Here is a 23,931-nt window from a genome sequence, read left to right on the forward strand (position 1 = left end):
ATTAAACAAAAATATTAATAACAGCAGATTTGTTGCTTCAAACATTTTAATCATGGCTTTATACCCACAACCTCTATACCAAGAAGAAAAGAAGTAGAAGGTTTGTTATGCATATATCATGCTGTACTATTCCACATGCCTTTACAGCAATTAACAAATATAAGAGTGAACAAATAATTCATGATTTGCTATCTCCATGAGGACTCTAGTGTTTATCTGGGACTGCTCTCCCAGGGTCTTCATGGACCAGAACTTTCACCACAACCTCTGGTGGTAAAGTTATGTAGGCGGTCTGACTTTTGCCTGCTGACTCTGGGCATTTTTTGCCCTTTAAACTATCATCAGATGCCACAACAAAGTTGGAGGAGGGGTTACATCCAGTCTGACCCCTCTGCTGAAGGATGTCCTTGTTAGCCTGGGACCTAGAAGTGTTATAGTTAGTCACATGATTACGTTATTCACCTTTAGTACCTGCTTAAAAATAATACCTATAATGGGTGGAGTCCATTTCTGTTACCTGAACAGGTGAGACATAGTTGGGGTTCCTCCCAGATTTAACAAACATTGGTCATCTGAATGTGTGCCATTCATGATTATCTGTGACCTTTCTGAGCCCTAATAGAATCACACAGAGTTTCAAATATGTTGGTTTTACTCCTTAAATTTTTTTTTTGTGTGTCTTTAAACAATCAAAGTTTATTTGTATGGCACATATATAGATGGATTCACCTGTGAGTCCATGTTGGAGGTCTCTGGTGTGGGGGAGATGACAGGACTGTCATCCCTGTAGCGATGGGCTTTGAGGTGCAGGCTGTCAGAGAGGGCATTAAGTCTGAACAACAGTTCGTCCACTAAACTTTCACACTCCTCGAGATAATAGGCCTGAAAAAAGGGAGAAGTCTATTTCTATATTGGAAGGAATCAAAATAATTTAGTCAACTGGCACATTTCTAGGAACAAAACAAGAGCTACTGACCACAGTCTGAGTGTTTTTAAATTCAAGCTATATCTAACTACATAAAGCAAGCTAACTGTTCTGTATTTTTTCTTCTTTTTTGAAACTGTTACTTACCCTCCCCTCTGTATGGTTATCAATTCGTGCTTCTTCATGTTGCCCAGTAGTCAGCTCAGAGACCCTCAGTCTGATGTAGTTTGCCAGTTCTGCAATGGTGATCAAATTCCTCCTGCTGTGAGATCTTCTGGCACTTCTAACCAGTGAGGACATCACACCAATCACCTACAAGAAAGACACGATTCTTACAGAACAATGAGGTGATCTCAGATAGGGTGCTGTCTATTACAGAAATCAACCTTTTGACAGCAAGTTTTACAAAAAAAACCCAAAACAAAGCAACCAACCACATAAACAAAAAGTAATAATATGGGAAACATGTACCACTGCTGTCCACACCACAGTAGACAGATACAGAACTCCACAGGTAAATACATCGCAGTCAGAGTGGAGGAGGCCTCTGTTATTGCTGGTGGCTCTGAGTCCCCGGTAGAGGACGCAGGGCAGAGTCCTAAGGAGGACGTGAATAGGGCTGACTGCCCAGGAGCTTTGAATGTGCAGCAGATGGCCCAAGCAGGACGATGCCATCAGCAGGATCACACCTGAAATCTAGCACAAGTGAAGATGCAACAATTTCTAGTCATTTTTGGCAAGAACACTTTGCATAAAGTACAAAATATATCAAATATAACCAATGTAGGTGCAATAAATGTCAACTGCTTTATTTTGCAGCAAGTACTATTACAGTGCTTGGAGTGAAGACCTTTCCTAAGGAGAGTTATAAAGTGTTTACCATTGGCCATAAAAGACTTGAGAGTAAGCGGGCAAGGAATGTAGCAGGGGTGGCAAAGGTCCTGTTCACCCTCAGCACAGCCACACACTTGATGGTGAGAAGGAAGAGCATAATGCCACGCAGAGTACGGAGAAACTGTAGAGGCAAACAGATCTCTGCATTCTTAAAATGTACTCTAACTACAGTGCAAACAAGCCACTCATAATGATAGCCTCACAGGGTTTATTCTTTATTTTCCAAGAGAAGGTGCTGTAAATTTCTCTCACTTGTTCCCAGGAAGCCAGGAGGCGAACGTCCACACGGCCTCTGTGGTTGTTTCTCTCCAGCAGTTCTGCAACGCTCATGATAACAGTGGAGTGATAAATGTGACACACATAGTGCACAAGTGTCGCTGTGGGCACACCGACCTGCAAAAGACAGAAAGAGGGAGAAAGCTGCGTTCACTGTGCTTCATGGATAATTTGACCTTCAGATGATATTTCTGTGTGTTTTGCTTGTCAGGGTTGTTAGACAAACAGCCACAGGTTACTTTATCCTTCCAGTGAGGTCGTCGTGATCTTGTTTGGATTAGTGTGTGTCTGACTGAGAGCTGGTGTGTGTGCCTGCTTTCTAAAGTCTTACAAATATTTATGCTGGAATGATTATTTTGTCTCGGGCAGACTTACTTCCACCCAGCTGCAAGGTGTTGTCCAGTATCCAATCAGCCCTTGCTGTCCCATACTGGACACTTGGCATGAGATTTGTATGAGAGACAAGAAGAGGAAGAGAAGCTGGTGAGAGGGGAGGAAGGAGAAAAAAATGTATTCAAATGTGTTGTAAACTTTAATCTGTAGCATCTTTTCAGACTCAGTCTAAAAGTTAGTGTAGTGTTTTACCTTGCAGACCATAACAGCATAGTCCCAGGAAGTAGGAGTGTGATGTACTCTGACTGAATGGACTTCCACAGAAGGCAGCAGGACACCGGTGGGGCTCCGCTCAGCAAGCAGCGTGACACTGGTGAACAAGTTCGGTGCGGGGCTGTACAAGGTGAATTGAACCTTCAGGGCCACCGTCCGTCCGTCCAACCAGCCAGCTGAACGCAGAAGTTTCAGTTTTGATGCAGAATCAGACCTGCAGGAGAGGAGAAGAACTGCTGGTGTGATCATTATTTGGAAGCAAAAAAAGGTGAGTTAATCAACAGTTTCCATCGTGGATTTCTCACTTTGTGTGGCCTAAGCCAACTGTAGCGCTTGGCCCTGAGTAACAACTAAGGCGACCGCATAGCGTTGTTGAAGTCATAACAGGTACCTGGAAATTGTGGGGCAAGAAACACAACTAAAGTACAGAGACAGAATCTAGAAATCCAGATTTTACAGTGCCATTGCAAATTTAACAAATGTAAAGTACAGCATTCTTCTTAACTAATTGTCAGTACTTATAAGTGCAGGAAGTCACGCATTCCTTAATGTAAGAAAATATGAAATATACATTTTCCATCTATCCTTATATCAGTTCATCCTTGGTCACAAACCTCAGTTGGAGAAGTGTCAGATATTTCAATCTTCTGCAGGATTGGCTCTCCAATCACAATATGTGGCTGCTGAATGACAACAGAATGTCAAGATGTGGCACTTTGGTTTGACTAATCTTAATTTTGAAGGATCAAAGAGAGGTGAACACGTGGTCAGAGTTTTCTTCACCAACCTGGAGTTTTAAGAGCTTAAAGTCATAGCTTACCTCTGTTTTGGCTGATGTGTGCTCGTACAGTGACTCTATCAGACCTGTCTGTGACCAGTTCCACCACTCCGCATGCTTTTGTATCGACATAAATGAATTATCACGGTTCCTAATAAAAGATAACATCTGATTTTTCTCTGCTTTAGAAGTAAGTGTGAATGTCAGTGAGATATACAGCAAGAGTGCACGGGTGCTACCTCACAAAGTGTCTTCTGACAGCTCTGTTGAGCTGGTAATGGTCCCTGAATGAGCTGTCATAGGTTATACACACCATCAGGGAAAGCATGGCGACACTGAGAGACAAATCCCTGCATGAGAAGGAAAAGCACTTAAAAGTCTTACATCACATATAGAGGGGTGAACACGCATTCACAAAAGCACACCTCAGGGTTTTATGAATAACAGCCTCTCTTCTTTTCCTCCTATGAGTTTTCCTCAGCTCTGCCAGAGTCGGTGGCCGTACAAGACCCAGGTACCGAGCTCGCCGTCGAGCTCCGAGCAGCTGTAAACGATAAATAACCGAGTTCACATTGCAGAAGGAAAAAAACAGAACAATATTAAACTCTATGAGCGTCTGATTATTACCTTTTTAAGGTGTGAGCATCGTTTGTGGGGAAAAGCAGACTCAGTAAGCTGCTCTTCAGCTCCATTAACGCCTCTGTGGCTCCAAACTTTCAAAGCCTCAATATTGAATTTCCTCAGTCTGAAAAAAGTATGAAAGTCTGATGTTTTCCTGTGCCAACAGGAGACAGCCATGGCCACTGCAAGTATCTGTAAAAGAAAAACATCAAGATGATATTTTTATTTAAGGTTTGTGCCATTATTTAGTTGTGTAGCTGATTATAAAAAGCACATATTATGTTACCAAAGCTGGCTGAATGATGAAGATGCAAGACATCAGGGAAATGAAAAGAGAATGGACCCAAAGCAGAACCTTGCCACTGTTAAACCTAACACATCAAAACGCACAGAGAGGCTTCAACAGCGTGACACTGACACCCGTGATACAATATCATAACAGATAAAACAGCAGACATCACAATGAACATTACTTTCACTACCTCATTCCCAGCACTGCAGAGAGCACCAGGCAGGAGAGGGACAACAGCAGACACAGAGTCCAGGCCAAATAGACACGCCGCTGACATGTTGGTCTTTCTCTCAGTTTGTCGGTGGCATCATAATAGCTTCCTCTCTCAGAGGAAGAGTCTGGTGAACATCGTCCTTGGAGACCTTTCTCTTTTTGACCTTCATCTTTTGCCCTGGACAAACAAGCTCTTTGGGTTTCATGAAACCTGCTGCTGTCAGGAAGGGATTCAGACTGTTTTTTGTGGGGTGCTTCATCAGCATTACTGTATGAAACCGACAGGTCTGCGTCCTACAGCAGAAAAAGAAAGGTCAGGCAGTGATGTTAGAAGCTGTGAGAATGAAAATGAGGAGAAATGGAAAGGAAGGGAATACAGAAACTATTCTGAGGTGTAACCTGGTATTTCTGCATCCAGGATTCATCCCACTGCTGGAGGCCGCTCCAGGAGAGACGGCGGTCAAACGTGCTGTCACTTAGTGAGAGGGCGTCTGTGAGGAGATGATATAATAAAAGGATAATGAACAATTCAAGAAAGGACACAACAAAATGCATAAAGAGGTCCACAGGTCCGCAGAAAACCAATTTACCTTCAGAATATTCCTTTTCAGTCTTTCTGCATTTTACACGATGGACTCGTGACCCCATCGGCTGTACCGCACGCAGTCGAAACAGGAAAGACACCGCTGTTGCTACGGGCAGCACAGCCACCACGCTTACAAGCCCATTTGTTACAGCAGCAGCGGACACATCGACAAAACCCAACGCAAACAGCAGCTGCAAACACAGAATAAGTAGACGCATCATTGAGCTGTAGGTAAGGCATTTCAGAGCTCTTGCTCACCAAATCTTCAACTTTGAGGGCTTTTTATCAGCCTACCTGATCATCCGTTTGTGCAACGATTACTGCACCAACACATGCGTACCCCAACAGCAGCAGCAGACACACACTTAGTCTTTGAGTATGCGTGAAGGAGCTGGGAGAGGGGCAGCTGTACACGGATACCCACGTATGGAAATCAGCCAAGTAGTCATAAAGCTTAAGACGCAGCATCTGCAATTACACAGAGGGAGACCTGGGGTGACACAGCAGCAAATATTACATTAAATGTAATGTCTAGTGTAGATTAACTCACTGTGATGATGCCTTGTGTGCAAATGGAGAAGCCGAAAATAGTTTTTATGTGAACATGAGTGTTGTACCTGAGCAAAGTTTATCCCCTGAGTGCAAACACGCAGCATCCTCTCCACTCGGCCATCGCCTTTGCTCGCAGCCATCCAGCACTGGGCAGCAAACAGCCAAGAGCATCCCACCACGTGCCCTCTGAGCACCTGAATAACAAGTTAAACCGCCTTAAAAGTCCACTCATCAATGAAAAGGTGTGCTCACAAACAGTTTTTGTTATAGTTTTTTTTATTACCTCAGATACCTCCACCTGTGTAAGGTACCAATCAGGGGAAGGTCCAGAGTTGTCATGCCAGATGTGAACCCCCCACACTGGGCCCAGGCTTTCTGCTGCACTGTGGGGGAGAGAAGACACAGAGATAATAGCACGTGGTAATGAGATAATGAAACATTACACTGATTTATCTCCCTTTTTCTTACATATTGAACACAAACACAAAGAAAAAAAAATCTTGTTTCTAAATCACTGAGCATTTTACCTAAGTATGAAGGTGTCTTTAGAGTTCCTCCTGAACAGAGTGCATCCTGGGACTTGTAATTCTTTTGTCTGTGAGAACCCATCTTCACCATACAGTGATATGTACACCTGGTCAATATATCAAGATTAAAAAAAACCCCCAAAACATTAGTCTGGGAAGCAAAGCTTTTAAAAACTTTTTTTTATGTGATTAATTCTCTTATACTAATCCATAACATGTTCTGAATTAGTGTACGAAAAATATTCATATAATTTAATAAAGCATGTCAAACGGCATCAGGTGCTGCAGAATGAGGAGTGTTACAGTTTATCTGCTTTACCTGCTCTGTATGCAGGGAATAGTATGTGGAAAACAATGGGAAAATGGGAAGAAAGACAACAAAAAATGAAATACACAAATACAGTGGCCATAAGGATCCAGGAAGAGCATATCTTGAGAACAGCTAAATACCATAGGAGCTGATAAGTTTTAAAGAAACCAAAAACAGCCCTGCCTTTGCACTCATACGGGCTGCAGAGCTGAGACCCGTGTGGATTGTAACTGCGTAGAGATACGGATCAGATGCAGAGTTGTCAGACAGGTAGTGAACCCTTTGACTTTGCGTGGCAACAACATCAGCTCTTTTACACGCCACCAACCCCGCGACGTACAGGCACACGAACAGCAACAGCATTCCCAGCACTGTCAGATCAGTGGATGCGCTGAGATTTCAGAGAAGCAAAGAGAAGGAGAGAGATGCCTTAGAGGATGTTATATTTCTATTTTTCATCTACCTTTTGTTTGCAAAAGAAATTTAGCTTCAACAGGTCAAGAGGTTGATATATTTCAAAATACAAATAAAAGAAAAAAAGTCTAGCAATCTTGTTTCATTTTATTACGTTTCAAACCTGATGAGCAAAAAATCCTACTGTTTCTTCCCCCCCCCCCCCCCCTTTTTTTTTTGTGGTAAAATGCATGTAAAAATATGGTGCAGATCAGTGTTTTTTGTTATTTTCCAGATCTCAGTTGGTCACCTTAGGAATGGCTCCACATCTGCTGTGCTGTGGATGCTCTGCATCTGCTGCTGCTTCACGGTCAGCGGTCTCAACCGGTGGCAGCTAGGATTCAGCAAATATAAAGCATGTTAATCACCTCTGCATCCAGATTTGTCCTCTAGTGTGTATTTGTTTTCTTATATTCTCACACACAGACACACTCACATGCTTTACCTGCAGCTGACAGCTGAATCTGTGTCTGCTAGCTGTGTCCTGCAGCCCTGATGTGTCCAGGCCCCCTGCTGGCCGTCCCAGGACAAACACAGACTGCTGTCCACTGTCAGACTGTAGCTTATCTCTTCAGTCAGGTGATTGGCTCTGGATTCTTTACCAAAATCAGCATTAAGCAATGCCAAGTGACCAACACCTGCAGCTGGAAGTTTTGGGAATTTGTTACAATATTTCCCAGCGAACTTACTCAAAGCATGTACATGTTCGAAAGATGACTTGACTGACTCATACTACTCAGCTAAAACACATGATCTTATTTCCATCATAGCCTTTACTAAAATACAACGCGGATCAATTGATTTCTATTAAGTTTAACTGAGATTCTGGGTAGATTTTTCACTCCACAAATAGATGATCAGTCTTAAAAATACTTTGTAAAAGGACAGAGAATTTAACAGAAGGAAAGACCAGGAGGGCAGAAGAGTCAGAAACAGAAAATGGTCTTACCACTGAGGTAGGATGAGGGCAAAGTGATGCGTGAGGTGTTGCTCTCCCACCTGTAAATCTTATGCAGATGGTGCATTCTAGGAGTTGGCTTTTCAAACATCCTGATACAGTGGACACTCACGGTTAGATATGTGCCATATTCTCACCTTTCAGTCAAAACTCATTCAAATTATTCTGTTATTATCTGAGTATGAGTATAACACGGTGCTGTAATAATACCTGAAGAGCACCATGAGGGGAAACGCCTTTTTGGTTGTGGGTCTGAACACTAGATTGAGCTGGATGGACTGCAGCAAGTGTTCCTGGGTAATGTTGAAGCTGTGGTAGTTGACCTGGCTGCGCAGGAGGGTGAACTCCCACGAAGAGCTTTTCTGCAGCAGAAATGCAGTCTCGTGTTGTTGGAGTAAAGCTACAACACTGCACGTTTCAAGAATTTCTTTTAACAAAATCTTATTATGAAGAACCTCTCATTTTCCACAAACAAAAGAAAAGGACAATCAGCAGCTCACGTTTCTTTGTGTGTGACGAAGCTCGGTGTTGAATGGTTGAATGAGGGAGGAAACGTGGATCCTTCTCCTCGTGTTGCACTTGTACAGACTCAGGTCAACCACTGGTCCACTTAACTGGAAATCCAAAGAATAAGTAAGAGAGATGTCTCACCTTTAACCCTGTTAAGCTGAACCATGAAATAACTGGTAGAAAATGTATCGTTCACAGTTTATGTTAAACAAACAAAATCGATAAAGGGGTTAGGGTTAGAGTTAAAAGTCTCACTGATGGTATAGATGTTAAATCACTGTATGTGCAACTACTGAGCAGGTCTCACCTGTGTAGGATTGGCCCAGGTGTAAGGACTGTGAGCAAGCTCGGTGAGCACAGTGAGGACACACGGTCCATGCTGGAGAAACAGAATCTGGATGAAAGAAGCAGGCATGTAGACTCTGACTGAGCCACTGTTTATGACTGTGGAGGTGTTGTTTTGGGATGCAGCATACAAATTAATGAGGCTGCTGCTAACTCTGTGCTCCTTGGTCTCATGAAACAAAATGTACTTCTGGAAAACAAAAAAAGGAGGATGAATTTCATTAAAAAACTAAAACTGTGGAGAAATAGTTTTAAATGTGTTTTGTCTCACCAGCATGAGCTCTGATGCAGCCTGCAGAATATCAGCTACGAGCATCACCGCTTGCTTTGCTGGAGGTGAACTTCCTTGTTTGATGTGGCCACTGGTGGATGAGTTCACTGCAGTGCTGTTTGGAGTGTTTTCATCATTTCTTAGGTTTCCACTAGCAGTTGAGTCTTCTTGTGCAATGTCAGGTGTGAAGGTGCAAGTAGTCACCACCTGAAGGCTGTGTGAAAGCAGGGTGAGCGCTGTATTGAGCACCTTCTGGTTTATAAGGTAGTGGCGATAAGCACTAGACGCAGAAAACTGCTCTGCGATCATCTGAATGTGAGCTGTTACTCGTTTGACACTTGCTAGTGTCACCTAAAAGGAATAAAGGAAGTATTAGAAACAATCTAGCATCTACAACCCAGCTCCCAGTTTGGTTTTGTGAGTCCAACCACTCACCTGACTTGTAACTCGTAGCAGGTTGTTCAGAATGCAAATATTGTCTGTCATTGACTCCTAGAATGGAAACATAACTGAATGATTAACGGTAAATGGACTGGTTCTTATACAGCACTTTTCTACTCTACATCAGCACTCCAAGCACTTTATACAACATGCCTCATTCATAAAAACACTTTCCTTTTTGATAAAGCTTATAGTTAGGACTGGATCAGGTGACCCTGAACCCTGTCTTAGTTATGCTGCAGTACACTAGGACTGCTGGGGGCATCCCATTATGCACTGGGTGTGTCTTCTTCATTCACCTCCACCTGTTTATACACCAGTATTGCATTCAGAGGCTTAAACGAGCATTGATTATTGGTTGTCTTTTGCTCTCTTCTCTTTCCTTCTCTTTCCCCTCAGAGCCATGTGAGATGCTTGATTTTTCTTTTCTTTGATCAAAAGTTGATTTTAATGCTACCGCTCTTCCTCCCAGACAGCCGGGGCTGTAAAACAGAAAAAGAACATCGTTGTGTTTTATCACTCGTGCTGTCGGTGTGTTTACCTGATCGCTGCTCTCAAGCTCACACAAGGTGCGAATGAGCACAGTGCGCATGTGCCTCTGTGCATGTGTGTTGGCCTCCGTTTCCAGGCTGAGTCTGTTCAGGATGCTGGTGAGGAGGCTGATGTAGTTACGAATCTCCACACTGTTCCCAAGCTGCACCAGAGCCGACAGGTTCCTCAGACCTGACTCCGACCTGGAGATGGTGAAAGTAAGGATTTGCATGTTCTATAGAATCTATATTATTGTTGACTTGCTCAGAATGATGCTTTTTAGTTTAACACACACAGTCGTTCTTAACAGCAGCTTTTTGGCTGACAGCATAAAATCCCTGAGTGTGCTTTAGCTCAGTGATGTTTAAATCCCCAGCAGGCCCTCTTAAGTAGACAGCATGAGAAATCTGCATATCATATCATCATAATGTGACCACGTGGGGGTTCTTACAGTTCAAGATCAGGATCATGATGGGAAGAGGAAGATGAGGTGTCTCTGAGGAAGCTTGGTTGGACTTGTACTGTGACAGGACAGGGTTTGGTGGCTGACCCATACGTGCTGCTTCTTATTTCTGTGTAAATAGTTACTGCGGCGACAACAATAATAAGAGCAATAAAAAAATAAGGAAATATTAGAAAAATAATAATTCTGTTAATGCCCCTTAAGCAACAGTGTGTCTTTGTGTGTTTACCTTTATAGTCATCCCTGGGGTCACCTGAAGGAAGGCTGAAGTAGTATTGGAAGTCTCTCCCCTGGTACAGTGTCCTGGGGAGTCGGTCTCCTACACTGAAGCTGTACTCATACAGTAAGTTCTTTGGCACACACACACACACACACACACACACACACACACACACACACACACACACACACACACACACACACACACACACACACACACACATTTCTGTGAAGACTGACATGCCAGGACCAAGGTCAAAAAAGTTTGGGTGATCAATTAGTAAAATTATGGAGTCAAGGAGAGGCCTGAAGAGGTTTACTTCAATCACTGGCAGACAGCTCCGAACTTCGAGCACTGAGTGGCAATGTCTTGTAATAAAAATGCACTTTGAAAATCTTTCATCAAACACAGCAGGCAAGGTTGAACAAACAGGAACAGTGTTAAAAGCATGCGACGGGAAATACCTCCCTCCCTGAAGTGCAGAAGATGCTGAAGTGTGTGTGTAGCTCGAGACCTCTGACAGGCTGCACCTGGCACACCAAGCCCTCTGGAACAGGATTGGTCTGTAAGAACAGCTGAGTCCGGCCCAGACGCCTGCTCTGAGATTCTCAATTCATCAGACAACAAACGAGAGGATCATTAACAGACGGAGACTGACTTTAAAGGCAATGTGGGCATTTTAATGTTCAAGTTAAAGTACTGCAGTAAATGTAAACAAAAATATATGTCTGTGATTTTGGCATTTTGTCCCATTATCCTGTTTTATAAATCTCTAATAACTCTCGCCTGGGCTGGTCTATATGTAGCTATCCCAAACTTACTGGCAGTGACCTCCAACATGTATCTGCTCCTGGGCCTCAGACTGAAGGGCTTGACCTTGAGAAAAGAACGTGAGATTCCTGTAGAGATTTTAAAAAGGGAAAAAAAGATGGCTAAATGCTGACACAGTGGCACAGAAGCAGGAATTTTTCTGCATAACGTACCTGTGTAAGTAAAGGACTCAAAGAGGCCTCTGTTCAGAGGGTTTCGAGGTAAGTCGAGCAAAGTCGGTGCCTGAATTGCCACAAAAGGCTTAGAATCCACTAGATTACTTCCTTCATCTTTGTGTAATCCCATATCAAACATCGAGACGTCTCCTGCGCTGAAACTCTCACCATCTTCACCTGGGAACGATCGTGAGTGAGTACGGGTAAACAACCATCTCAGATAAGAAATAAACAGTGATCGTAGATATGAACTGTACCTCTGGGTCTTCCTGCTGACATCCCTGGGTCGCCTTCCTCTGCGTTTGGAAAGGGAGCACCATAATCTGGATCTGTAACAGAACCAGCTTTAGTGCAATAATAATAAAAGTCAAGCAACATAATATTGCCCCATATAACTGAAAAATATTCTTTATATTTGGAAAAGTTATTTATTTATGATGGGAATTTTCTTCATGTTGGTTCCAGGTTGGTAAAACTCTTTCACAAACTGTATTTTTATTGTAATTTAATCAGTTTAAATTGTGCTAACAGCATCAAATTATATATAACTTAAATAGACTGAGCTTATATAGCGATTTTAGATAAAGCTCATATTTTCTCACCTAGTCGACCACCCGCATTGCCACTCTCCAGAACACGAAAAGAAAAGTCCCAGTCAGCAGAGGAGTCAGGCTCCACCGGGATTTCACTGCTAATGTCCCCTTGGATCAAGTAGTCGGAATATAGGACACCATCATTGTTGAGAACACGTGGACTAGACTCTGGCAAACCTGCGGGGTGAGGAAAGAAGTCACATTTAGTGACAGAGTGGTACGCTCCAAGTCATATATATATTTGTTTATACAGCTAATAACATACCAGCTTTGTCTGATGTGTCTCTGCTCCTGTTTGTTGATGCCCCACTATCAGCCAGGTCCACATCACCATTTCTGGTTTCAAAGGTAGCCACGGTAACGGGTGAAGAAGATGAATAAGGTGTCGTATGGGTGTTCTGTGGCACATTTGTAACAGGAGGGTGTAGAGTAGGGGTGGCAGGACTTTCCATGATGGCAGACATGGTGCTGAGATCTACTGTGTAGCAAAACGGGACTAGAACAGAATACAAGATTTTATTTTTTTAATTTAATTTCCATTTTTAGGGGAATTTTTTAGGGAATTTTCTTGCAAAGTGGCACTGAATTTACCTTCTGTGAAAGGCTTGGATGAAGCATTGACCAGGTACAGACTCCAGGTGTACTGGATGTGCTGTGCAGGAATGTGGCAGTCTTCACACACGGCTCCGACAGAGAAAGACTGATCCCAGTTCACACGGTCTCCCCGACACTCAGGGCAGTAAATGGACAGCTTCCTGGATCGGATGCATTTAGGCGCATGTTAAACGTCACTTAAGAATTAAAGTGCTGCTTTTAATCAGACACTTCTATTTGATTCTGTTTGGTTATATGATTCAATTGAGACTTTATTAAGAGGTCACACCCGATGAGGTTTGATGTTACAGTGAGGAAGGTCTCTGATGAAGCTGAACGCTCTCCGCTTTGGACAGTGAGAGTGAACTGGAACTGGTCAAAGTTGGTTTTTAAGAAGCTGGCGGGAAATTTGAGCACCGGCGATGAAGTGGGAATGTGCTGGTTGAAGCAGGAGCTGGTGATGGTGCTCACTGGTTTACATGCCCAACTGTAGCTATACAGAGAAAATCAGAAATTCTGTTAACTTCCAAACACACATTAATCTTCTCAAGGTGAAACAAATACAACTAAAAATGACTAAGATGTAGGAAAATCCACCAAAATATAATATTTACATATTTATTGGCAATTTTTGCCATTTATTTAGTTATAGCTGAGCCCAATGTTGGCGACTTTTGGCAATTACAGCTCAGATATACCACTGTCAAATGTTGTGTGGGCCAGACGTGCAGCCGAAGGACTTTGAAAAAACAAACGAGACTCTAGGCACCCAAACTGCAACACAGAGACGAGAGAGAATAGCTTTCTGTGGACACAGCTCACTAACCAGCTTCAGAAGGAGCGGATCTGGAGAGCGCAGCTAAGTGAGCAGCTGCAGCAACAGGAACAAACCCATCATGATCTGCTCATGCCAGAGGAAAAGTGTCACGCTATAGGACAAACTGAATTTTGATCCAGGAGTTAAATAGTGAGTAAGATACCCTCAGTCAGGAGGAGGACCTAAAAAGCAAAATCTCAGCAAACCTTGAGCTGAACACTAAACTTACAGCAGAGGTAGCGGTGAGAATGGGAACGCGACCACTTCCATAAACATTTAAAACCAGAGGAAAGTGAACATTCTTATCCGTTTTTCCTCATTGAGGCAACATCTTCTGGCTTGTTGCCTATTAAAGGTGTCAGGGCTCAATTTCTACCTGAGTGGGTTCGTGGGGAAGTCAGGGTCATAAGATGCCTGCCCATCCAGGGTTACTATGGTGTTCCTGTTGTTAAGGAAGATGTTGGTGCCACCCTGGATGAAAGCCACAGGAGGGCTCGGCATCACCTGAACCTTTACGCTGTAGTTACTGTACACCACACTGCCGACGACCTGAACCTGCAGGAGAAACACAAGCCTCGATCATTCGTAATAATAGCATAGCAACAGAAATAACAACTTGAAATGGAGAGACCGGCCGTTAAATAGTTCTTCTGTAATTATTTACTGTAATTGTTCCCATTTATTACACACCCTGGCTGTAGCCGTATAAGTGTCGTACTGCAGGAGATGGCTCTGCACTATGAGGGTCTGCCTGTGTGTGTCTGTGAGAGGCAGCGGCACTGCCTGGCCTGCAGAGTCAAATAAAGTCCAGGAGTAGCGCAGGCCTCTTGATACATCACAATCCACTTCCGTTTCGTACGTCACACCCAGATGGACAACCTCATATCTTCGTACCTAGGTGCAAAGAGGAGGTTGTATTGTCTTTTATTAACTATGCTCCACCATAGTGTACTTGTGGGGTCTGGACAAAGAGCTACCTGTAGTTTAAGAGGCCCCATGTTTTTGACAGGTGGAGGCTGACAAGGCTGGTCCACAACAAAGATGTGGCTGCTCAGGGAAGCAGAGCTGACCAGGTTAGACGCCGTTACTTCGACTCTGAACTCTCCCGTTCTGAGGAGGAAAAACACATTTAGTAAGCACACTTGTGTTAGGTTACATGTGATTTTAATATTTATCTGAAAGACCAATAGTGAGACACACTAACAAGTTTGTAAAAGGAAAATACAAAATTAGAGAATCCTAATCCTAAATTAATCTAAACTTAAAGTTCGATTTGAGTTTACAAGGAGAATGAAAGCCCAAACTCTGACTCACCTGTGGAAGATGTGCCATTCTGTGCTCTGTCCAGACCGGCTTGTTCCATCCCCAAAGCTCCACAGGAAGTTGACGTCGGTCCCCACATTTACCCGGCAACTGAACACTACTGTATGATTCTGCAAAACTGAGGCCCGATGGACCAGCCTGTTGAGCTTAACTGTTCTCTGGACTACCACCAGGAACATGTCAGAGGTAACGGCCATCTTACCATGTGACATGATTACAGACACATTATACCTATGGTGATGAAAGGTGGGATTTGAGAGGGATTAGCTTAATTCACATTGTGTTTGATTTATTTAATCATATTTTATTTAGAACCTTTTGAGCTATCGTGTTTAAAGACATAATGACACACAAATGCTACCAAAAACATAACCTCCTTGGTGCACGTAATAATGTGGGGATGAAGAACTTTTTAGCGTTAGAAGGCTCGAGAAGGACCAACCAGCAGAGGCTGGGTGATGCTAGTTGTTTGCCAGTTTCTGTTATGACTGTTAGATTACAAGTTAAAATTTATGCATGTAAAACAACTTCACATTTTTTACCCTTGTGACAGTTTTGTTGACTTTTTTTTAACTGTTAGGATTTGAAAAACCAAATGTATGAAACCTTGTCTGTGGATGAACAATTTTTAAGCTCTGGCTTATTTAAAAAATATCCAATTATTTTATTTAAAAAATGTTGCACGTGTCTCGCTATTACCTGCCAGGCATTAGGTATTTTCTAGTGATGGTCCTAGAAGTAGTTGTGGCTGATGTGTAGTCTCCAAAGTGCCAGACGAACTCCACTGGATCTGGTACGTCAGTCACAGCTTGGAAGATTATATCTGTATTTGTTGGATATGCTTGCCTTGCTGCAAAAATCCTCACAGCTAAGGATAAGAGACACACATGGTCATTACAGATAAATCACACCAAAGATAATGACACTAATTAAAGATAACAACAACAACAAAAAAAGACAGAAACATTTGCCATCAGTACTGTGACTCCTCGGTGGTTACCGTTTTAGATATAGTCTCACTTGTGGTGACAGCTTCCTGTTCTTTGTACACGCTCTCATACCTCAAGTAAAACACTTGATTCTCAGCCTGACGCTCGAATGCAACCGTCCTAGTGTGGTTGAAAAGCTAAACCGTGACCACTTCCTGTGCTCCTGTCATGTAGCTGTATTTCCTGTACAGCAGTGATGAGCTCACCAGCAGCGAGGCAGCCACGTTTGACCCCGGTGCACCTCTAAAATAAAACCTAATGCTTTTGAATATCTAACTCCAGGTCTCCAACTGGATCTTGACTCCGATCTGTGTTTGAAAATAGAGCTGACTGTGTGGGTTAAAGGCCTGTGATAGAAACATCCCCATTCCACAGTTGCCCTGTTTATCACAGCAACGTGATTGAAAATAACACCTTGAATAATTCGCGACCCCACGTGCCTGGCCTGGCATGACCTCAAATGGATGACTTCTGAATGTATGGATGCATGAACTCCTAGTAGGCCTCGAGACACCACTGATGAATGATGGCGGTGGAGAGGATTGATGCTGTGAGGTGATACTGTCTTACAGCAGTGGCGATTGAGTGCAAATTGCAGCTGGAGTGGTCGGAGGTGTGAAGGTTATCAAGGTTTGACGCGTGAGGGTACTGCCGTGCCAACAAACGAGATTGTAAGCATATGTGATGCTGCCATGGTCGCTCTCATAGGTGGGGGCTACATTTAGTGTGAGGCTGAGGACAAGCAGGTGTTTCATGGTGGTGAGCAGCTCTCACAGAAACAATCTCACCTGAAGTTAAATGATTCCCACACAAGATCCCTTTAAGGTGAGAGCAGCCGGGAGATAAGACCACCTGCAAGACCACACGACCACATACAGAAAGCACACAGACAAAGACACACACCGATGTGAGATTAAAGGATATCTCCATTCATATTTGATTTTTCTTCTCATCGAAGAAAGAACACAATGAGCATAAATGCTTTTAAAATCTTGTATCTCTTATTTCCCTCGGTTATAAAATCCCAGCTATTGTTTTAAACATACTGAGCCTTTCTAAAAATGAGAACTATAAAATGTTTTAGTTATTTGCACCTTTAATTTATTAATACTAGCATAATTCATACAAAACCGTTGCATTTTTTAATGACTGAAAGCTGAGAACTCACAACATGTATTGTCTTCTGCTTCCACCCATAGAGGCATGATGCATTCACTGACATTGCATGAACTCCCTCTGATTCGAAGGTCCACTTCTGAAAATGATGAGAAGCGTTAAGTTTTCAGATTAAAAAACATGACAGTACATCGAAGGATGAGGGATATTTCAGATGAACTGTTCCTGCTGTTGAGCTGGAGATTAAAAAATCAGATCACCTACAGAAAACTGCGTTCCTTCAACTAGAAGAGGAATTCCATGAATTCTTATTTGCAAAGCTGACATTCCGGCATCAGAAGTATGTATGCCATTCTGGCTCACTAGTGTTACAGCATTTTTTTCAGTCCTTCTGCAGACCCAGCAGATTTATGGTGTTGGCTACTGCTTAAATAATGTTTGAACACTTAACCTTCTACTTTATCTCAGTTTGAACACACCAGTGGCTCTGAATGAACAAACTAAGCTCTGATGAGCTTTGATGAGCTTTAATGAGCACATCAAGGTTTGCTTATGCTCTTTTTCCTGTCACACTAGAAGAGTTGTGTAATGACTCACAAATACGTAGTTATGCTAATCAGTAATTTTGAGGATTATGCACATTTTGCACATTCAGCATACTGAGCTGTGACTCCTAAATAACCAGGAAGCGAGTAATAAAACCTGAATAAAAGTTTCATTAAGAGCTTTTTTCTTTGTTACGTTTTTCCAAGATTTTTAGTTTATTATTTATACATTATGATTCTTTTGGAAAACTCTAGATGCAATTGGTTTAAAAAAGAGTTACTGGATTTACCAGATGAGTATTAATCTAAAGAAAAAGTTTTTTTAAAAAAATACATTAAAAAATACATAAAATACATGAAAAACAGGGCAAAAACATCAAAAATTATTTATCATATATGTTGAATATTCAGTTATTTTACTCTATATTTTTTTGGTTGTTTCTTTTTTCTTTTCTTTTTTTTAAAGCTAACATGCACAGCTGATAAAATTATTTGAAAAGCTGACAATTCAAGTGAGCAAAACATCTTTCTCATATATATTTTAGATATATAATATTTTTATATTAATATTTTCTTACTGGAAAATCACAAACAGGCCAAACTGCATATATGAGCTTAACATAATAAACACATAAATCAATTTCCCATTATAAATCCCCAAATAGCTATTTCCTTTTAAAGCCAAACCTGACAAGTTAATTAATTTAGACTCATTTATAAGTTATTGTTGTGTGACTTACCACTGTGCTGTTCAGACAGTGTGGCTGTGAAAGGGAAGCTGTTTCTTCTTCCCTGTGAGTAAAGCACCAGCAGAACTCAGCTGCTAATCCGTCACTCACAAACGCCTGCAGAGTGACGGGATCGGCCCGATATGCAGCCACACCATCTGTTACACCGTCAGAGTCCAAGAGAACCGTGGGGATGCAGGAGGGAACATCCAGGGGGCCGTGGAGCAAAGACACCGTTAGGTTTCCTGGAAAGGGTGGGAAAATGTACAAGTGGAGGGTGGAGGAGAGTGTGGAGAGAGGGTTGGAAACAGTGATGTCTAAAAAGAAAACAGAAGATGAAAAATACAAATAGAGCAGACAGGATTACTCATACATGATCCCTTTCTTGATTAATTAACCGATGAAAAAATCACCAGCAAACACATTAAATTTTCTCTGGTGAACTTACTTATTTCGTATTTGCCTACAACATTCAAAATCCAATCGGATGACACAGTAAAGGAGCCATCATCCGTCACATTGACCTTTAGGGTCATCCCCAGAGACTCCACAGTGACATAGGTCAGGGCCTGGCTGCTAAGACCCAGGATGCCTGGAAATCACACAAATAATCATGTAAAAGATAAAAAAAGAGCTTTGATATAAAGTGCTTAAAATTCTACAAATCGTGGAAACACTACACAAATATCCAGAGGTTATTAGCATATATTCCAACATACTTAAACTCATTAACAAGCATCAGTGCAGTCAATTAACTTTCTGAATAAAGCATTGTCTAGCAACTATATTGAAAATTTGGGTTTCTCAACAAAAGAAAAAAAATCAGAATAATTTTAAAACCTATTTATTTGCACTACATTGTAAGCAATTTTCATTAAAATTCTTCAAATTATATTACGTTTAAATGTACAATATATATATCAAAAATTTAACACATACTAGATACTTGTAATGACTTCACATCATACAACTGTAACAACAAAAATGTGTCTTATGTTTGATGCTGCTTGTTCAGTTTCTGTTGAAACATGTAATACATTTTGATAAGTATAATTATTTTTAAGGAAACATTTAAATCTAAATTAAAAAATAAAGAATGGAAAAAAGACTGAAAAAAATATTTTAAATATTGAGTTTACAGATCCTGTCTGCCTGTGCGAAAACACGAATAATATTACTTGCAATAATTTATATCAAGAAATAATATGATATAATAATAAAAGTCCAATTTATAGAAGCCAAAACTACAAGTTCTACATTATGTGAGACCACAGAAAATACACAGTAGGATAAAAGTAAATTAAATTAAAACAATTTCAGATACAGATACGCAAATAATACCTGACAGTATAAACTCATGCATTCTCCTAGTTGAAACAAACCTTTTCAAATCAGGGAATAACTTAATTAAAGCACAGGGGGTGGGGGGTGAAGAGTTGCATTTCAAAGAACTTCACTGTTATAAAACACTGCAGCAGCTGACCTGGCGGCTGATTGGAACGTCCAGCGAGGTTTCCTTCAATGACAAAAGTCTTCCCAGCCTCCAGTCTTGCTGGAGAAGTAAATACACTAATGTTGTGCAAAAATGGCCCTTCAGTTCTGTAGAGTGCCATGCTTCCATCTTGTGCTTTTCCAAGAGGTAAGTTCAAGGCACTGGAAGAGAAAAGAAGTTATCCAGGACAAAAAGCTTCTTGCTTTAAGCTTTTAAAATGTACTTTAGTGATGACACGACAACACAAGTTTAAAAGAGAAGAGAAGCGGTAGCTATAGTTAGACATCAAAAGCAAAAGAAAGCAATCTGCTGCCTCACCTTTGTCTTTCACTTCCTCCTTTCACATCCTTTGTTCCTTCACTGGGAGATGTCTTGAAACACTCTCTAAACACCAAACCACTGAGCTGGTTCCCACAGTAACAGGTCTGTGAAGACAATGCAGCAACTCCATACCTTCCACAAAAAACACAGTGAAGGTTAGTGTTTTACATACTGAGAGCACATGTCACATGTCAAATAAGCCTTTGTTGGTATTCTAATATATGATGCTTTAAAATTCTGTTACATCTTCTTGAAAACAACACTTTTGATATATATACATATATATTCTTTGTTTGTTTGTTTTTTGTATTAGAGATTTGCTATTGGGAATTTTTTTATTCACAAATTTTATCCATAAATTTAAAAATATTTTTGTAATCTCTTAAATTATTTCAGAATGAGAATATATTAAGATTTATCAGAGTTTTTTAAGTGCTTTTACACACAATAGATCAAATATGCAATAATAAAAGGTTGCTATAAAAATGTGAATATTTCTTTAAACTGTTACTGTCACCACTGTCAAACAATTTCAGATAAGAATCCAAATTTCATCTTCATCTGTAATACCCCCTGAACCGGAAAGCTCTTTTAGCATTTCCCCACCAGCTCACCCCTCATCCAAGCAGTGTGCAGAGCAGGCTACCGGGTCAAGGTCACGGGCACCGACACCCGTGGGTCCGTGAAATCCGAGGGAAGAGCTGGCGCTGACGCATCCGATGAACCAGGGTGAACTCTGCTGACCTGATGAGGAGGCCAACGCGGACAAGGAGTGTAGTGCAAAGAAGACAAAAGCGGGGAGCATGGCTGCTCGGACACGGGCCTCGACTATAGAGCGAAACTCGGGATGAACTGTGATTGAGGAGGACGCTTCAACTGGGAGAGAACGAGAGAACAGGAGAGAGGAGCAGGTGCACCGAGACCTGCAACTGTGTATACAAGGTGTGTAGGAGGTGTGAACAAAGAGGGTAACTGTATGCAAATAATGGGTCAAAGACCACGTGAGGGAGGAGGGAGATCGCTTTAATGATCGGGAATCTAACAGAAAAAAATCACGGCCTTTTGTTGCTGTGCAGGAAACACTATTGTTGTTATTACTAAGTTTAAGGCGTGTGTTACCATTCTAGTTATTTAAAGGTGAAGGCTCAGGTGCCCTGCACCTGCATGTGTGAAGATGGAGTGATCCCCCACTTGCCTTTGCTAATAATTTGTGCAAAGCTTAAGGACGTTTTTGAATTTAAATACGAGAGCAGCTGCTTCGGAAGCATCAAAATGCCCGTTGCAAAATAATAATAATAACACTGTTAGATTTTAATGCAGCAACGCATGTCTGTTGCGCTGTAAGGTCACATGTCAGTGACACCCAATGGCTGGGTGTTTTACTGGAGTATGAGACTTGCATCAAATAAAGCCTCTGCAGCGATCTGAACTGCTGCTTCGTTTGTGGCCAACAAAGCAGCATCATGCGGCCTTTAAGGCAGAAAACTGAGACTACGTTAAATGGAAAGCCGCAGTGAGAGAGAGGACGGCAGGTGTTTGCTTTGTTTTATTCCAAGGATCCGGCTCCATGATCATAAGAATTCTGCTTTACACTGAATTCGACTGCACTAAGCTCAGGTGGCCTAAAGCGACCTGGTCACATGCTTCACGTACAGGTTATAACATTTACTGAGCCATTAGACACTCAGTGCCTTTTAGTGATTTGATGCCCAGCAGCCCCTTTTTCTCAAGCGAACTGATCCAGAGGATGTCTCCAGACTCGTTTCTCCTCTGTCACCAGAATTCCAAACAAAGGAAAGAATTCCAAAGTAATCACATGTCATTGTTTTATTGTGAGAATGAGACGCTAGTTTATATTCTGAAGGAGCAGCCTTGAATCACCTGCCAGACGGCTTGAAACTGGTCGTTAGACAGACGACGCTCGACGCCAGATCACATTTAAAAACATAAATATTAACCTTATTAAGCATTAGATTCGAAGTCTAATGTGGGCTACACGTGTAGCTTTATTTTAAATTACACAAGTAAAATGGAAACACGGGGACAGGTACTACAGAGAACTGTGTGGTGTCTCAGGCTGTCCCCTCTGCTCAGGTTAGGTTCGTCATTTATTTGGTTAACTGAAATAAATTCCGAATGCTTCGCGTTAAACTGGTAAATTTAAATGAAATCTCACCAGCAGTGATAATTTTGTGCTAAGTTTGAGAAGTCTAAGGTTGTCAGTTCGGACACGAGACAAAGCGTCCTCTCAGTGGGTTTATTTTATCTGAGCTGTCACGCCAAAAAGGGCAAAACCGCGACGGAACCGGTGTGACTCTTCGGAGTCCAGCTTTGCCCGTGAGCCCTTTTGCTGGAAAACAAGTCTGCGTCGTGTAGCTAACTCCGCCGGTCCACCTTAAAAAGCTCTTCCGGTTTGCTCGACATCCCCTTTAAGAGAAATTCCCAGTGCTTGAAGTGAGCGGCAGGGGGCGCTGTCAGACCGTGCCATCTCTCCATGAGTGGAGAAATCAAACACATTTCTCTCAGAGTATTTTCATACTGAAAACGCGCACTTTGTTCTGCGATTTCGTTTCATCTCGTCACTCAGGGGTCCCCAGAAGTTTTTGCACCGTTAACACATCACGGAGGCATGCACGTGGAACCCTAGAAACCAGAACTAATTTTGGCTTATCTTATTCCACCCCCCAAAAAACAACAAAACAAAACAAAACCCAACCTGTGGTACTTTATATTAATGAGTGAGCTGTGTGTGATAGTAAAGCAGCTGTGCGGGTGAAGCTTAATTTGGGATCTTCAAATCGAAGTGGGGTTGATTCACGTGAATTAATTAAGCTGCAACGAAAACGTGTTACATGCTTTATGCTTTGGCCACCTCCCCTCCTCCTCCTCGTGCACCTCTGAAGACCCAAGAGTCCCCACTGATCACACACTGAGACCTATTTTTCAAACCAAACCCTAAAAATCAGTGGCGGCGACGCTGCGTAATACCCCGCTGTAAACCCGCGCGAATCGGGAACCCTCCCGCCCCCCTTTTTTCATTCGTTATTCACGTGCCTTCCTTTCCCTGCGAAACATTTAACACTTGATCAGAAAACGAAATATTCTCGAGGACCGGCCGTGTAACGGAGAGTTCCCCTGAACTGGCGAAGCGTTATGTAAGCGGCTGCAGCTTTGAGCCCCCACCGAGGAGGACACGGAGCGGAGAAAACAGCACGGCTGACTCCGGGAGACTGGAGCCTCTCGAGGTGGAGCGATGATGAAAATAGATTGTGTCTCAGTGATGTTGGGTTAGGGGTGCGGAGGAGGGATGACAACTCAGTCACTTTTTTCTTTTTTCTTTTTCTTTTAAATTTGCGCACAACTGAGCGCATTCATTTGAAGGCAGTGCGCAATGAACTGCATAACAGAGCAGATCACCCCATGATAATGTCAGACTTTCTTTCCGGGTGTTCAAAGCTCATAAAAAATAGTATTACGTTATCGTGTGGTGACAGGTGACAGTCGAAACACTGCTTCTAGCTCTGAAAGATGTTTCCTGCTTAGTTCTCCCAAATATAGACCTGACAGTGGTTGCCTGGTTCTTTGCGCTTCCTTTTTTGTAGCCATTTTATTTCTCGTTTTAGAGAGGAATATTAACCCTGGACAGCCCATAATT

The 23,931-nt window shown here is 42.1% G+C and overlaps 1 protein-coding gene across 1 annotated transcript; it reads right to left on the bottom strand.

The window, feature by feature from the left end:
- Nucleotides 1-205: 205 nt before the first annotated feature.
- On the bottom strand, nucleotides 206-22,700 carry LOC134634151 (polycystin-1-like protein 1). Its single transcript, XM_063483214.1, has 55 exons — nucleotides 22,658-22,700; nucleotides 20,891-21,152; nucleotides 20,274-20,408; nucleotides 19,947-20,116; nucleotides 18,912-19,055; nucleotides 18,575-18,780; nucleotides 16,863-16,926; nucleotides 15,785-15,953; nucleotides 15,077-15,316; nucleotides 14,740-14,872; nucleotides 14,453-14,656; nucleotides 14,139-14,317; nucleotides 13,235-13,438; nucleotides 12,943-13,106; nucleotides 12,617-12,847; nucleotides 12,370-12,519; nucleotides 12,016-12,081; nucleotides 11,756-11,935; nucleotides 11,594-11,671; nucleotides 11,237-11,379; nucleotides 10,782-10,902; nucleotides 10,541-10,676; nucleotides 10,100-10,292; nucleotides 9,553-9,609; nucleotides 9,118-9,468; nucleotides 8,809-9,036; nucleotides 8,492-8,605; nucleotides 8,202-8,353; nucleotides 7,983-8,083; nucleotides 7,479-7,677; nucleotides 7,284-7,367; nucleotides 6,764-6,971; nucleotides 6,271-6,377; nucleotides 6,027-6,126; nucleotides 5,809-5,937; nucleotides 5,486-5,659; nucleotides 5,196-5,382; nucleotides 5,005-5,096; nucleotides 4,583-4,899; nucleotides 4,387-4,471; nucleotides 4,107-4,292; nucleotides 3,905-4,023; nucleotides 3,719-3,829; nucleotides 3,522-3,630; nucleotides 3,316-3,384; nucleotides 3,007-3,092; nucleotides 2,681-2,915; nucleotides 2,471-2,575; nucleotides 2,072-2,212; nucleotides 1,806-1,940; nucleotides 1,397-1,621; nucleotides 1,073-1,237; nucleotides 730-882; nucleotides 518-615; nucleotides 206-422 (listed from the first exon to the last, which is right to left on the bottom strand). Exons 1-55 carry the CDS (start codon nucleotides 22,698-22,700, stop codon nucleotides 206-208), a joined length of 8,454 nt encoding a protein of 2,817 aa, XP_063339284.1.
- Between the last annotated feature and the right edge of the window lie 1,231 nt (nucleotides 22,701-23,931).

The sequence above is a fragment of the Pelmatolapia mariae genome, linkage group LG9, assembly GCF_036321145.2.
Source record: "Pelmatolapia mariae isolate MD_Pm_ZW linkage group LG9, Pm_UMD_F_2, whole genome shotgun sequence".
In the NCBI taxonomy this organism is placed as follows: domain Eukaryota; kingdom Metazoa; phylum Chordata; class Actinopteri; order Cichliformes; family Cichlidae; genus Pelmatolapia; species Pelmatolapia mariae.